Here is a 15,508-nt window from a genome sequence, read left to right as displayed (position 1 = left end):
TCCAAGGATGATCAGGCATAAAAACTTGATGTGGCAACATATCTGGGATCTCCTCTTATTAAAGAGAAATGAGCAGCTGCACTTGTTAAGGTTGTAATTGAAAAATGTCAGTGACACTTTCTCTTACATCAGAAATATAAAACAGCCTTTTCCTTAATCATCTAACATTTGCTAAAATGTTACTTAGCTTCATTTAAGATGTTCAGTTTGGTTAATCATCTGCTGATGAACAGATGCCATTTAGAATTAGTTTAAAAAACTAGCCCATTATTTGGCTATTGACTATTTCATGACTGACTTTAGCTCCTGACTGTTAATAGAGTGAATATTGTCTTCAGTCTTGATTTTGCTTGCTTTGGGTACACAGTTGGATTATTTTTCAGCAACAAGTACACACATTTGGTGTTCAAAACCCTTTATTTGTAGATAACATCTGGAATTTATAGTCTTATCTGCTAAATGTCATCAAAGGTGAAAAAAGGCTGTTTCCCCTGTGGTTAATTGTGGTGAAGTGCCACATTATATTTTACTACAGTTAACAGCTTCAGGGCGCCAAGAGCATGCAGCTCTCTCGGGAAGAAAACTTTTTTTTTCCTTTCAGCTTTAGCTCCAGGAAACCTGAACATTTGTGTTTTTAAGGCTGCATACTACTGGGAAGGAAGTAGGAGTGGAGATGTGTACTGAGATTAAGGGGATATGAGAATAAGTTTGCTGTGTGATCTAGGTTCTGCAGATTTTATGAAACATTGTCTGGCACATTCTTGAATTTTTTTTAAAAAAAGGATACAGACAATAAAAGCAGAGTGATTCATCTTGAAAGATAAATTACAGTATACTCAGTGCATTAAACTGTTTCTTCGGTATTCTCCTTATGGGTGTTCCAAAAAGGGTTAGTCCTTGTTGAGTCAACTAAAGGCTTAAGGCCTCATGGCTATATCCATGTAGTTAGGTTGGCAACAGCTTCAAAGCAGTGTTACATTTCCTTTTCTAGATTTCCCTCATCTTCCTAGCCTATTTTGAGCTTTCCCTGATGATCATCCATTCAAGAACTAACTAGGCCCAATATTGTTTAGCTTCCAAGCCAAAACCAGATAATTTCAGAGACTTTCCATGCTTTGTTTTAGGTCTTGGTTTGGTGAAACCATTATCTGCGGGAAACTTTCTGGCATAGCCAAAAAGGACAGAAACGTACAGGATAAATATAAATTAAAGTGACTAATAGCATGGCTTTAAGATTTCAGATGGAAGTGGCAACAGTGCTGTCTATGCCTTTTTGCTTTCTATAATCTCTCTCTAGAAGACTATGGAAGCATAAGTAATTGTTCTCTATCTAAGAGAATTTTAATGAAATACGTTAGAGCAGTGATGGTTAACCCTTTTTGGATCACGTGCCAAAAAGCAAGGGGGAGCGCAGGGGGGGTCATACATGGGCGTGCCCATACCCATAATGCATTTGACACACACACCCCATGCACGCGTGTGCAGTCTCCCCCCCTGCTTTTGGCCTGTGATGGACCCATTTTTTACCCTCCCCACATCCAGAGGCTTTCTAGGAGCCTGGGGAGGGCAAAAACAGCCTCCCCTGCCCCCCTCGGAGGCCCTTCGGAGACTTCAGGAGGCTTCCCTGAAGGCTCCGGGGGGCAAAAAAGGCTGTACAGGCAACCCGGAAGTTTGGGAACCCAGAAGTTCGGGAATGGTGATTGAATGGTAATGCAAGTCTGTTCCCAAACTTCCGGTTTGTGAGTTGGGTGGTTTTTCACTCTCCAAAGGCTTCAGAGAAGCCTCCAGAGGGTGAAAAATGGCCGAAAAAAAAGGTCAAAGTCAGCTGGCCAGTGCACGCATGTGTGCTGGAGCTGACAGGGCAATGTCTTGTGTGCTCTAACAAATGGCTCCGCATACCACAGGTTCACCATCATGGTGTTAGAGGCTGGAGGTAGAATCACACACACAATAGCTGTAAAATATTCTAAGTGTATTGGGGGAGGGCTTTATAAACAAATCATGCTTAAAAGAATTCTATCTTGTGGGAGCTAGGCATTACAATTTTTAAAATATATTTTGAGCAACATCAATTCTTCATACATGATTGCTTTCCCCAACCATTCTTCCATTTCAACTATTAAATTTTTCTTTTTGGTGAAGATCAAGATGAATATGGTCAAGCCCCTTGTGCTTTTTCTGTACCTTCTAGAAGAGAAAGTAATTCAGAAAATTGGGACAGTAATATCCTAGAAAGGCCATGTTTAACAAACTTTGTCTTCTAACAGATGTAGATGTAGCAAAAGGCTCCCATCACTATTTATGCTCCTTTAACAGGTGTGAAGTTAGCTTTGGAAAAGATTCTCTGCATTTTGGTTGGACAGGCAATTGAGTTGTACATGGGGGAAGAGTCAAAGGAGGAATCAGCCTGGAGTTGTTACATTCCCACAAGCAATCCAAGTCCACCCCCCCCTCCCGAATTCCATTAACTGTTCTTAGTGCCAATTTACTGCTAACCATTAGTTGAGTAGATTCTTGTTTATAGGCATGAGCAATAAATCAGTTTAACTGAAACTTAATATGTAACCCTGATTCTTTGCACCTGACAGTATTGATTTTATTAATGTTTCAGCTTTTAAAATCTCAAATATTCCAGCCAGAATTGACAAGTCAATTCTCTTTACTTCTGATCAGATGTGATTATTTTTTAAGCATACACATGCTTTGTCCTGTCTATTACTTTTTAAAATTGTTATATCTAGTCATGAGATTGCAGGTATACCTATTAAATCATGTTTACGTTGCTGTGTTCAGAATTGAAACTTAGCTTGTTTATTTCCCATAATCATCAGAGACAGAAATGATGGTATATTTTAATGAGTTAATATTCACGCTATACTTTAATAGGTACTAAAGTAATATTTCTCCCTCCCTCTCTCTCTCTCTTATATTTCATGAGTCTTTAATATGCTTTTTTTAACTTCTGAAATTTCTCCAGTTCTCACAGGATGAAGATTAAATCCCTTCTGATCAAATTAATGAGGCCTTGAACCAAGTACATTCTTACCAGTCCTTAAGAAGTATAATCCATCTTAATCTAGGAATCTGTCATCTAGCAAATATAGATCATGGTTTCAGAAATAACATACTTTGCCCCTTGTGCTGTATATGAAAGCTCTTCTCTTTCTCAACTTCCACAGCAACCTCCTGCTTCTCAAAGTTTTGGTCTCTCATTTCCTGTTCCCCACAGACCCTTTACTCTGATAGGCTTAGAAAACCTCTCATGTATGGAATATCTTCTGATTCTGTTGTTTTGGGTTGTCTTGTCCATTGGAGATACTGTTCTATTCTTTGTGGATAGCTACTTTCTGTATCAATTTCTTTTCTAGTTCCTTCTTCCTTTTTGGTCCAATAAAACTTGAACCCGTTTTGTACTAAAAGTATAATTTTCATATGCTTTAAATATGCGCAATATTGTTCCTGAAATAAAACGTGGGCTGTTGTCCAGAATATCCAATTGACGCCTAAATGCCAACACCTGCAATTTCAGGATATATTCAGTCATTTATCTATGGCTTTTCTTCTTCTCAGATTACTGGTGTCTTCTTTGAATGACACATAGTGTTGTAAATACTAGAGTTACCAGATTTCAATTATCTACATTGCTATACAAAACATATGTTTTACCATTTTACCCTAGTTTACAATTACTCTTTTATAAGGAACTGTTGTAAGTATATAACTTTTATAAATGGAAAGAATTAAATTCCATTTTTTTCCAGTAGAGTGGAGGGAGGGGTCACTGAAGGGTTATTACAGCCTGATTGGTCCATTTGACTGAGAGAAAACTTCTTAGCCTTCGGCTTCTCCCGTTGGCTCCCAGTTTCCTCTCAGTCAAGAAGGTCCAAAGACTAAATTTTGGTTCCCAGAGTGATTGTGAGTACTAAATTCGAAAATTAATTGGATCAATTGGATACTTTAAATCAAAGCAAATTACTAGCATAAAATAGCTGTGCCCAATAGGACAAACTATCGGGGTCCTAAATAGGCAGGGAAAGCAGCGCGGAGCGAAGCTCTTTCCATCCAACTCCCTGCGGGCCTTTTTTTTCCCCCCCGACTGATTCCTGGTGACTCGGGCGTGCCGGGGGGCTTACAGCTCACAAATCCTCCCCCAAGACGATTTGCTTGCCTTGAAGCCGCAGCGCCGGCAGCTTTTTGCCGCGTGTGAAGACCGGCAGCCACTAAACGTGACCGCGCCGCCTCTACCGGGTCGGCGGTGCCCTCGGCGGCGGCGCGCAATCGAGACCGGAGCGCCAGCGGCTCTTGCCGGGCGTGAAGACCGGCGGAGATCGTCCACGGGCCGCGATCTGTTGCTTTTAAAGCGGCAAGCCTAACAAATTGCTGGGGAGGCAAGCGGCAGGCTCGCACGCCATTTTAAACGGCCGCTTGAGAAGAAGAACAACAATCCTCAGCCGGCGGCCATTTTGGACACGTGTCGGGCCTAGCTTCCCAGGCCTACCGAGCCCACACCAACATTCAAGGCCCAAGTTGAGAGGGTCTACCAGCAAGAGGCTTCTGGCTGCGACTACTCTACTTCCATACTTCAGCAGAGCACGTGAGTGGGGCGATGGCAGCGAGATCCGAGGCAGCTCAAGCTCCACAGGCCCAAGAAGATAAGTCAGGCCCCACTGCCCCAGCCAGGCCTCGTGTCTCTAGGCCTTCTGCGGAGGATCGCCCCTCCAGAGCCCTACAAAGGGACGAGCTTAGGCGTTCCAGGGCAATTGAGAAAGCCATTGAGAGGGCAGAAAAGAAGAAGGTCAGGGATCCCAGGCCTCGATCTAGATCCCCCAGACCTGAGGCTCCTAGTCATTCCCCTTCTGTCAACAGGGGGTTCAGCCCTTCTTCTCCCTCTTCCTCTTCATCCAGATCTGTTAGGAGTGAAGGACGGGGGGCTTCACCCCCACCCCCAACTTCCCCTGGGACAGGGGGCTTGGATAGAAATGATCCTTTAGAGGGCCCCTCTGCAGGCCCCTCCCGGGGTAGGAGGTCCCACAAGGATTCGATTCCCCATGACTATGATTCTGATTATGACGAGGAGGATCTAGAACACCTCCCTGAAAACCTAAAAAGGTTAATCTCTGCAGCCATTTCCAGGGGAATAGCTCAAAGAGACAGACCTTCCCGGCATAATAGGATTACTCCATTCAGCAGGGCCAGGTCTAGGAATTCTTCCCCTTCCCTCATGAGCGAGGTCTCCTCTAGGGGGGAGGCCAGTCGTCAAGACGACTGGGGTTTCTCTGAGGAAGAGGATGCGGCCACTGATCAGCCCACCTCTTCCAATCTATTCATCCAGGCCATGTTTAAGCCCTTACTGAAAAAGGCTAGGAGAACCACCAAGGTGGGCACGGGGGACCCCACAGTGCCCCCGCCCAGAGATCCGGATATGGTAATGTTCTCAAACACGGCCACCAATAAAGAAGAGATCCCTGCCCCTCCTCTGTTCTTGGAGGTGGCCACCAGTCAGTGGGCTAGACCGTCAAATTTTTCTCCCCCTGGCAGCAATGACAGGCGGGCTTATAACATGGAGAAGGCCTTCCTACAGGCCATCCAATTACCGGCCATAGATCAACCGATAGCTGCCCTGGTCTCATCTTCCCCGGTGGTCTCGGGGGATGCGGCAGATAAGCTTAAGCCGGAGGATAAAAGGGCGGAGCTCACCTTGCGGAAAAATTACAAGGCTTCCGCATGGGCTATGCGGGCGGCGGCCGCCGCCTCGTATTTTAATCGCACGACCGTTATGTGGCTCCACCAACTCCAGGATCGTATCCCGATCCAGGACGATCGCGTCCATCAGGATTTAACTAAGATTATGGCGGCCTGCCAGTATTCGGCCGACGCAACCCTGGATGCTATGCGATTTGGCTCCAGCGCCTTAGCTACCTCCGTGGCCGCTCGCCGACTCCTTTGGCTTAGGAATTGGCAGATCGATAATAAAGCCAAATGGGATTTAATAGCTGCCCCCTTCGCGGGTCCCAATCTGTTTGGGTCTGCCCTAGACCCAATCTTGGTGGAGAATAAAGACAAGAAAAAGGTGATGCCCACCTCCACCAAGATGGCCGAAACACGCAGTCACCCGTATCGCAGGCCTTCCTTCAGGAATTATGACAGGGACCAGGAGCCCCGTTTCCAGCAGTACAGACAGGACAGGCAATACAACAGGCAGAATTTTTCAGGACTGCTCCAGGTACCAGTCCCAATCCAAACGGCCCTTTCGCGGGGGGGGGGGGGGGGGCGGCCGCCCCTTCCGCAGAGGGAAATGACTCGAACCCGAGTCATCCCATAGGCGGCCGCCTGGCACTGTATGCGGACAAGTGGGACCAGATCATATCAGACGGGTGGGTCCGAGCGACCATCCGCCACGGCCTAAGACTAGAATTTCTCTCCTACCCTCCGAAACGCTTCAGAGTGTTTTCCCCATCCCGGGATCCGGAACGCCGTCGTCTCATGGACCTCGCCGTCTCACACCTTCTAGACATCAGAGCGGTGGAGGTCGTTCCGGACCCGGAGAGGGGGCGGGGCTACTATTCAAACCTCTTTGTAGTCCCGAAGACCTCAGGGGGTTGGAGGGCGATTCTCGACCTGAAGCGCCTGAATCAGTATCTAGTTTACAGGCGCTTCAAGATGGCCTCCCTAAAGTCTATCCTGCAGGGCATCCGAAAAGGGGATTACATGGCCTCGGTAGATCTGACGGAGGCCTATCTTCATATCCCCATCTTCCGGGCTCACCATCAATTCCTGCGGTTCTCCCACGAGGGCCAGCATTACCAGTACCGGGCCCTTCCATTCGGCCTGGCCTCGGCCCCTCGGACGTTCACCAAGGTCCTGGCGGCCCTGGCTGCATACCTGAGATCCATTCCGGTGAGGCTCCAGTGCTACCTGGACGACGTCCTAGTGCAGGCAGGGTCCCTCCCCAGAGCCAGAGCAGACCTCCAGCTGACCATACAATGGCTCCAGGCACTAGGGTTCTCAGTAAACTTTCCCAAGAGTCATCTATCCCCATCCAGACAGATTCTGCATTTAGGGACAGTAATAGATTCCGAGTCAGGGAGGGTTCGCCTGTCCCCAGACCGCCTAACCAGTCTGAGACAATTGATCACGTCCATCAGGACAAAAAGGTCCGTTTCCACCCTGACCTTATCCCGACTCCTGGGGAAGATGGTATCCTGTATAGGGATAGTTCCCTGGGCCCGTCTACATCTGCGTCCCCTCCAGTGGGCCTTGATACCAGCCCAAAGGAGAATGTTGAGCAACTCTCTGCGACCGCTTCACTTAACGCCGGAAGTGAGATGCTCGCTCAGGTGGTGGATGTCCCCGGCATTGCGACAGGGCCCCCCAATTTGGGAGCCAGAGAGAGTACAAGTCACGACGGACGCGAGCCTTTACGGCTGGGGGGCCGTGATGGGGTCCGACATGGCCCAGGGACGTTGGACTGCCTCGGACCTCAGACACAATATAAATTGGCTCGAACTCAAGGCCGCGAGACTGGCCCTCCGGACTTTCCACCGCCAGCTGCAGGGGCGACATGTCCTCCTGCTTACGGACAATGTAGCGACGAAAGCTCATGTCAACCGTCAAGGGGGGACTCACTCCCGAGCCCTGTGGTGGGAGGCACAGACATTAGGCCTATGGGCGGAGAGACACTTGGCCTCAATTACGGTGGAGCATATATCGGGGGAGTCCAACCACCAGGCAGACTGGTTGAGCCGGGCGACTCTGGACAACGGCGAGTGGCAGCTGGATCCAGAGTTGTTTCGGAAGATTTGCCTCAGATTCGGCAACCCCCTTGTAGACCTGTTTGCCTCCCCCGGCAACGCACAACTGCCAAGATTTTTCACCCGATTCAAGACTCCAGCAGCAGAAGGAGCGGATGCTCTCAGAACCCGGTGGCCTCCGGGTCTCCTCTATGCCTTCCCCCCCTTCCCCTCATTCCCAGAACCATTCGGAAGGTAGTCACAGAGAGGGCTCACGTCATTCTATTAGCCCCATATTGGCCGAGGAGACCATGGTTCGCAGACCTGGTCCAGCTCTCGGTCACAGATCCCTGGAGGATTCCGCCAGAAGAGGTAGTCCTGTGTCAGGGAGTCTTAGTTCACCCAGAGCCGCAGTGGCTGCATCTGACCGCGTGGCTCTTGAAAGGGGATTACTGAAGGGGAGGAGGTTGTCATCAGGGGTCATAGCTACCTTGGAGGCAGCGAGGAGACCGTCCACAATTAGAATCTATAACGCCACCTGGACGGCTTTCGCGAAGTGGTGTAGCCCCAGGGGGGTGGATCCAGCTAGGGCCATGGTTCCAGATGTTTTAGAGTTTCTCCAAAAAGGACTAGAGGATGGGTTGTCCCATAGTACACTCAGGCGTCAGGTAGCGGCCCTATCCACTATATTGGGTGGAGAGGGCTCCTCTACCCTCTCTCGCTCACCATTGGTGAAGAGGTTCCTTAAAGGGGCGGCCAACATCCGTCCGCCCCCCGTTCATAGGTTCCCTACCTGGGATCTTACCCTCGTCCTGAAGGCGCTGACGGGTTCTCCCTTTGAGCCTCTCAGGTCGGTCCACATGCGCCTCCTCTCACTGAAGGTAGTATTTTTAGTGGCCATTACATCGGCCAGGCGTATTTCTGAATTGGGGGCCCTTTCTGTTCGAAGTGACCTTTGCATGATTCACCAGGACAGGGTGGTCCTGCGTTTGGATCCTTCGTTCATCCCGAAGGTTAACACTCTGTTTCATAGGGCCCAGGAAATTGTCCTACCAAATTTTTGTCCCAATCCAACAAGGGAGAGAGAACAGGCGTGGCATCGGTTGGATGTACGCAGGGCCCTCCGTATTTATCTGAAACGGACAGAGGGCATTCGTAGGACCGAGGCGCTGTTTGTCTCTTTTCATCCGAGTTCCCTAGGTAAAAAGGTCTCGTCTTCAACTATTGGGAGGTGGATCAGGTTGGCCATTGTTGAGGCTTACGGAGCCTCGGGAAAATCCCCCTCTTCGGGGATTACAGCTCACTCCACTCGTAGTGCGGCCTCCTCAGCGGCCTGGGCCACAAGGGCGCCCTTCGAGGACATCTGTGGCCTCCCCTACTCCCTTCATAAGACACTACCGCCTGGACACTTATGCCTCGGCTGAGGCGTCCTTTGGGCGGAGGGTTCTCCAGCGGGTGGCGGCCGATCCTCCCCCTGGGACCCAGTCTTCCCTCCCTGGGACGTAGCGTGGGTATGTCCCTTCAGTGACCCCTCCCTCCACTCTACTGGAAAAAGAACGTTGGTCTTACCTGAACGTTTTTTTCTGGAGAGTGGAGGGAGGGGTCACTTTCCCGCCCTAGGTAGATAGACAGGGTCCGGGAGGGGTAGGATCGGGTGGCCCTGGGCGGCTTTCCCTTGTCTTCTTACATCATGCAGACGCTGACCGTGACATCGCGGAAACTGGGAGCCAACGGGAGAAGCCGAAGGCTAAGAAGTTTTGTCTCAGTCAAATGGACCAATCAGGCTGTAATAACCCTTCAGTGACCCCTCCCTCCACTCTCCAGAAAAAAACGTTCAGGTAAGACCAACGTTCTTTTTCTTTTGCCATGGACCATGAAACAAACTTTTGCTAGTTTCTGTATATGATTCTGAGACTGGAACAAATCACTTGGTTTTCTGTACAGTAGAAAATCCTCTATATTAAATAGGTAATTTATAATTTTAAAAAAAGTTGGTTATCTAGATCAGGGGTGTCAAACTTACTGCGTGATTTATTGGGACTTACCCCCCCTTCACTAAACCAGGCAGGGGTGGGGCCAGCACGTGATGCATCCAGCCCGCGGGCTGCAAGTTTGACACCCTGATCTAGATCATGCTAGCAGTCATTCTGGATAGTAACAGTTGATGCTAATGTGGAGGTACATCCTGGATACCTACAAGCATGGTTGTATTTGTTGCTCTGTTTGAGACATTAAAACAATCTGCAATGGAAGGAATTCCTATATGGTGTTTTCTTTAAAGTATGTGGCTTCCTGTGTTTCGTCTGAGAAGCATCTCCTTAGAATTGGAGGATTTCCTCTACTGGCTTTCTTCATCATCTTTATCATTCTCAAGATTTTTTTGACACTTGAGTATTACCCGAGTGAAGTAGGATTGTGTCCTTCAGCAAGGCTGTTTCAACTTGCATTAGAATTGGACACAACCAATTATGTACTATATGTGTAAGGATTTCTTTTAACATATGTGTTGATAGTATTTACCTGCCTGCCTATATCTATCCTTCATGTAATTATGAAATCTTTTGCATCTATTATTATCTGTCTTTTAATCAAATGGATAAAAATTATTTTACTTGATACGGCTCATCTTGCTCAGACATTTTATGTGACCATTTTGCTCTCAGTTTGCTTAGCATCCTAAAACAGCTACCATAGGATTTGTCAGATTGCTAATGAAGAAAGCTTATTTCAAAAGAGATATACTGTAACTATTTACTTGCCGTTATACTTTTATTTCTAATTTGGACAGAAGCAGGGAGATAAAATCCCCAAAATCTCTCATCTACTTTTCCTGATATTTAAAGTTTCAAACACTATTTGTTCTCTTTCTGCGTGTGCGTGTATGTGTGTGTATGTGTCTACTTCAGATTTATCAAATATGAATTAATGCAAAAACTACTCTTGACAAAAACAAAAAAGTAAACAAAAATACGAGTAAAAAAGAATACCATTTAAATAAAAAATTAAAAAGATCAGTGTGCTATTATTAATGGCAAATTTTTATGAGAATGTGCTGCAATATTTTATTTGTAAAACATGTTGGTCGCAGTTTGCCAAATTTAGAAAGTTTCAAAACAGCCTTTTTGATCGTAGCCCATAGTGTTGTCTCCAGCAGCTCTCCCTCCTGTAAGCCTGCTGTCTGGTCATCATCCTTCTAATTTTGCGACCACATTAGCATAGTGAAAACAAGAGAATATTATTTTTTTTTATTTGTTAAATTTATTTGCCACCTATTTTGCCTGGGACCTCTCTAGGCAGCTTACAGTAATGAAAAGAAAATGAAAGGAGTGTAAACAGAAAAGAACTAAATTAATAGAACAATAAAGTAAACAGTGAAAAAAACCCAAGAATATATCAATATGATAACCAAAAATATGGATGGGTGTATAGCAGAGAACAAGGAGGGGTGGTGGAGTCTGCCACAAACCAGCAGCCACCTCCAGTGTGGAACTCCCCCAGGCCAGCCGGCTGAGCCAAATCTTCAGTCTCTTGTGGAAGTAATGTGGGATGGAGGTCAGATAGCAATAGCACCTCAACATATATGCTGCTTTAGAGTGCTTTACAGCCCTCTTAAGTGGTTTACAGAGTTAGCATATTCCCCCCAACAATTTGGGTTCTCATTTTACCTACCTCGTAAGGATAGAAGTCTGAGTCAACCGTGAGCCTGAACTGCCAAATTGCAGGTAGCTGACAATCAGCAGAAGTAGCTTGTAGTACTGCACTCTAATCACTGCGCCACCAAGGCTCATAAGATGTTACTTTAAAGCAGGGGTCACCAGCCTTTCGGATCGTAGGGACCCCTAAATTCATAATTTTAAATCCTACAGACCACTAATATGATTTTTTAAAAAAGATAAATAGTATTTACTGCAATATAAAAAATGCAAATAATTTTTCTGCGGACTACCAGAATTTTTTCGCAGACCACCAGTGATCCATGGACCACTAGTTGGTGACCGCTGCTTTACAGGGTAAGATGTTTCAAAGGGCGGGTGTTGCATCAGCGAAGGCTCTTCTTCCAGATCCTAATAGTTAAAGTTAGATAGGATCTGAAGGAGGCCTTCTCTGCCACCATGAGTAGGACTGGCTTATCCTAGTTGGACAAGGCAGTTTATCAAGTAGCCAGGGCCTATCCATTAAGGACTTTAAAGGTCATAATCTTGAACTACACAAGGAAGCAGACCAGTAGTCAGTGAAATTCATGGAGCAGAGGTGTAATATGGACCATTGTATGTCCCCCAAGGCTGCTGTTGTTTCACTTTTGTGCCAGCTAAAGCTTCTGAATGTACTTCAAGAGTAGCCCTACATACTGACTAGTAAAAGCTTCTGCAGCATCACTCAGACCGTAGATTGAGGTGAGTTGCAATCCCTTATCACTTCCTTTGCATTATTATTTTTACCATGCCCTTGTCCAGGAATGATGCTCCTGAAGGACTTGCCATTGCTGGAAGATCTGGCCTCAGGAGAGCTGGAATTGTAGTACGTGGCAGCGCCTGATGGATACAGCTATTGCTGTATTCCAAGTCTGCTGAGAACCAGAAAGGCAGGACTAATTGTATGAAGTTAGCAAATATGTGTTGTTTTCTTGGTTGATTGTAATGCCCACTTTTGCTGCTAACAGCCAACACCTCATTTTTGTAGATTATTTTTCATTCATCTATATCTATAAAAGCAAAAAACACGCACACAGCATCACGAAATCTCCAGAACCTTAAAGCCTACAAACTTGAAATTTGGCACATATGTTCCTCTTGGCTTCTAGGTGTCTGCTTAGAAAGGATTTTTCAAAACTACCATCAGAGCATTTAGTATAGGAGAGGATCAAGGGTCCAGCCTGAGGAAGAGAAGGGGATAAGATAGGAGAAGCCTCTGGGGGGCCAGCCTGAGGGAGAGGAGAAGAGAGGAGAGGCCGATCATAACTACTCATTAATTTTCAAACTCTGTCAATTTCAAGCCCGATCACATAGTTTTGTAGAGGAGCACGAGTATTCAGCTAATAGTACATAAGCATATGCGTGTACATGCATATACTAGGTTCTAAATTTCCAGTTGAATTCAGTAGATCTCTTGTCCTGCTATATAAGCAGACTTAAAAAACCAAGCACCTGAAACGGTCTAGCTTAATTTCCAATAGAAATAAAGGTTCTAAAAAAAATCAATACATGTGCTGCCCTGAGGGAAACAATTCTAGTTTCTAGTTATAATTTCTTTGTAGTTCTGTACCATAGAACTTCAGCTTCGTTTTCTTTTTTTGTTTTTGTCCCCTTGGAGAAAAAAATGAATGATACACTTTTTTTTTAAATAAGTGGAAGGTCATCCTCCCCTGCTGGTTCCATAGTCTGGTTTAAATTTCGTTTTTCAATCTAATGTACAATATGTTTGTTTCTACGTATGACAACTCTGCCGTCGTGTGTTCTTTCTGAGTTTTAATGACTCAGATGTCATAATTAATTTGATGAGCAGGTGGGGGTTATTAGCCTTGTGCTTCACTTGCTAATAGCTGCACAGCTTTTCTAAAGTACTCTTTCAACTAAAGAGGCATTTCTTCACACAGAATAAACAGTGCAGCACAAAAGCCTGTTAGATAACTATCCATGGATTTGAAAAGCTGCCAAGCAGATGTTGTTGTTGGAGCTGGCCCAGACGAGATTGGGCAAGGCAGATTCTAATGGGGGAAGAGGTTATATACAACCAAGATGCTTTTCTCTGCATCGGTTGGATAGTGTTATGGAAGTAGGAGGTTCTTCTCACAAACAAAATCCATAGTTGTTGGCCTTGTGCTCACTCTTAAAAGACAAACTCTTCAACTGTAAATAAATGAGGAGTGAAAAAAGCTCCTTCCTCTTACTATCCATATGGGAATGAATTAGAATGTTCATCCAGCAGTCAGAGACTTCTGGTTCATATTAAATTGGCTGTGTGTGATTTTTGAAAGGCCTACAGAGAATTTGCTTCATACCTATCAACATATGTAATGAGCACTGCTGCTCTGACGTTTACCAGAACTTCTAGGTTCTGTTGCATTGCTGTAAATTAGGTCGTGCAAATTTAAGACAAAATAGTGTTTTGTTTCCTGTCGCCTCCTGATTTAATTTTTTCCTATCAAGACTTTTCTTCCTTATTAAGATATGACAAATATCAAGGGTTATAGTAATTTGTTATGATTGGGGGTGAGGAGAACAACAGTAGAATTCCATGCAGGACACTAGTCGATTGGACTGAAACTAGAGTGATCTGCTTTCTGGTTTTGTTTTTTCTTCTGTGGAGGAGAAGCCTAGCTTTCTCTTTCTCTTATTATACTACTACTGTGTTTCTCCAAAAAATTTCTTTTATTTTCTTTTGACCCCTGGTATAAGTGCTTGGCCTTATTTTTGGGGTGGTCTTATTATTTTTGAGGTGCAGAAGGCCCCTTAACCTCAGGGCATGGCCCACGGATCAGATGATTCAGAGAGGGCTGGAAGTTCTGTGTTTCTGACACACTCTTGTCAGCCCTAGTGTTGCTGGGCTTCCTTGTTGTTTCCCATGCAAACAGCACAAGGTGAGAAGGCGAGGTGGCGGGAAGGGGGGAACATGCCCCATGTGCCCCACACGCAACTGCCATCCATGCGGAACGGCCTCCTGCAAACTCTAGCTTCTGTGCCCCTTCTCTTAGTGGCTACCACAAAAAGCGAAAGAAGGGCAAGAAACGCGATGGAGCTGGAAGTCAGGTAAGATGCATGTCTCACTTCTCCCTCGCCCCATCCCTCCCCACTTGCCACCCCTATCTGCCACTCCCTCTCATCGGCCATGATCAGCAGGCCAGGTGAGCTGAATGCGCTGCCAACGCCCAGGACGAGGAGAATGTAAGAAATGGGCTCTCTTGCAGCGCCTCCTCCTTCTCTTTTCCTCCCAAGCAGCGGCAGTGCATCTGGCTCACCAAATCTGGCCTGGTGATCTTGGCCGGCAGTGGCAGTGGCTCTAGCCCAATCCTGACAAGAACCGGCCACTGCTCAGAGCTCTGGTGCCAGTCCCCCTTCCCCCAGACCTAGGTTGACAGGGCTAGGGCTGGCAAGAGTGTGACACACAAGGTGCATGGCTGGGCCTGCCACTCTTTTTGCGGCCGCCACTAAGAGAAGGGGTGTGGTAGCTAGGGTTTGCGGAAGCAGCCATGGTGAGGCTGTTCCACGTGGATGGCAGGTGCGTTTGGGGCATGTGGGGCATGTTTCCCCTTCCCCCAGGAAATGACAGGGACCAGATGAGCATGCCATTAAATATTTTAGGGGGGGGCTTAGTTTAGTACATGCACTCAAAAGCTTGATTGGACTTATTATCTGGGGAGGTAGATGCTTTGAATCCAATAATTTACTTTTTGAGAACAATTTAAGCTTTATAATTGTCAAAAAGTAGTTTAAAATCTGTGTAGAAATTACACATAAGAAGTGTGAATTAAATTGTTTTATACATGCATGACCACATACTATACAGTCTTCAGAAAACTGGTCCTGTTGATCTTAAGTTGATAATAAACAGCATATTGAGTTATTCTCATATTGTCTATGAAATGTGTAGTTCTATTGCTTGCAAGAAGCTATTTCAGATTTTAGAAATGTGTTGAAAAGCATGAGAAAATCACCACCACTTCCCACCATTCCTTCTCTTCTGTATTGATAAGAATTATCTGAAATGAGTGCAATACCATGTGCTTGAATCATACAAGTGGCAAGAAAATAGGGGCAGTCAGGCATTACACAGGTTATGTA

The 15,508-nt window shown here is 46.0% G+C and overlaps 1 protein-coding gene across 9 annotated transcripts in view; it reads left to right on the top strand.

Annotated features, from left to right (window-relative positions):
- Positions 1-15,508, top strand: part of NFIB (nuclear factor I B) — a 234,868-nt gene that overhangs the window by 44,507 nt on the left and 174,853 nt on the right. The window contains exon 3 of one of the 9 annotated variants that reach the window (XM_081943228.1): positions 2,978-3,182. The exons of the other annotated variants lie outside the window; for them this stretch is intronic. Coding sequence (XP_081799354.1) covers positions 2,978-2,991 — 14 coding nt within the window. The 3' untranslated portion in view covers positions 2,992-3,182. Of the gene's footprint in view, positions 1-2,977; positions 3,183-15,508 lie in introns of those variants that run through there. 9 annotated transcript variants of the gene reach the window in all.

The sequence above is a fragment of the Natrix helvetica genome (genome assembly GCF_964273705.1).
Source record: "Natrix helvetica genome assembly, chromosome: 2".
In the NCBI taxonomy this organism is placed as follows: domain Eukaryota; kingdom Metazoa; phylum Chordata; class Lepidosauria; order Squamata; family Natricidae; genus Natrix; species Natrix helvetica.
The sequence above is the reverse complement of the archived record's forward strand: the minus strand, read 5'-3'. Positions and strand labels throughout refer to the sequence as shown.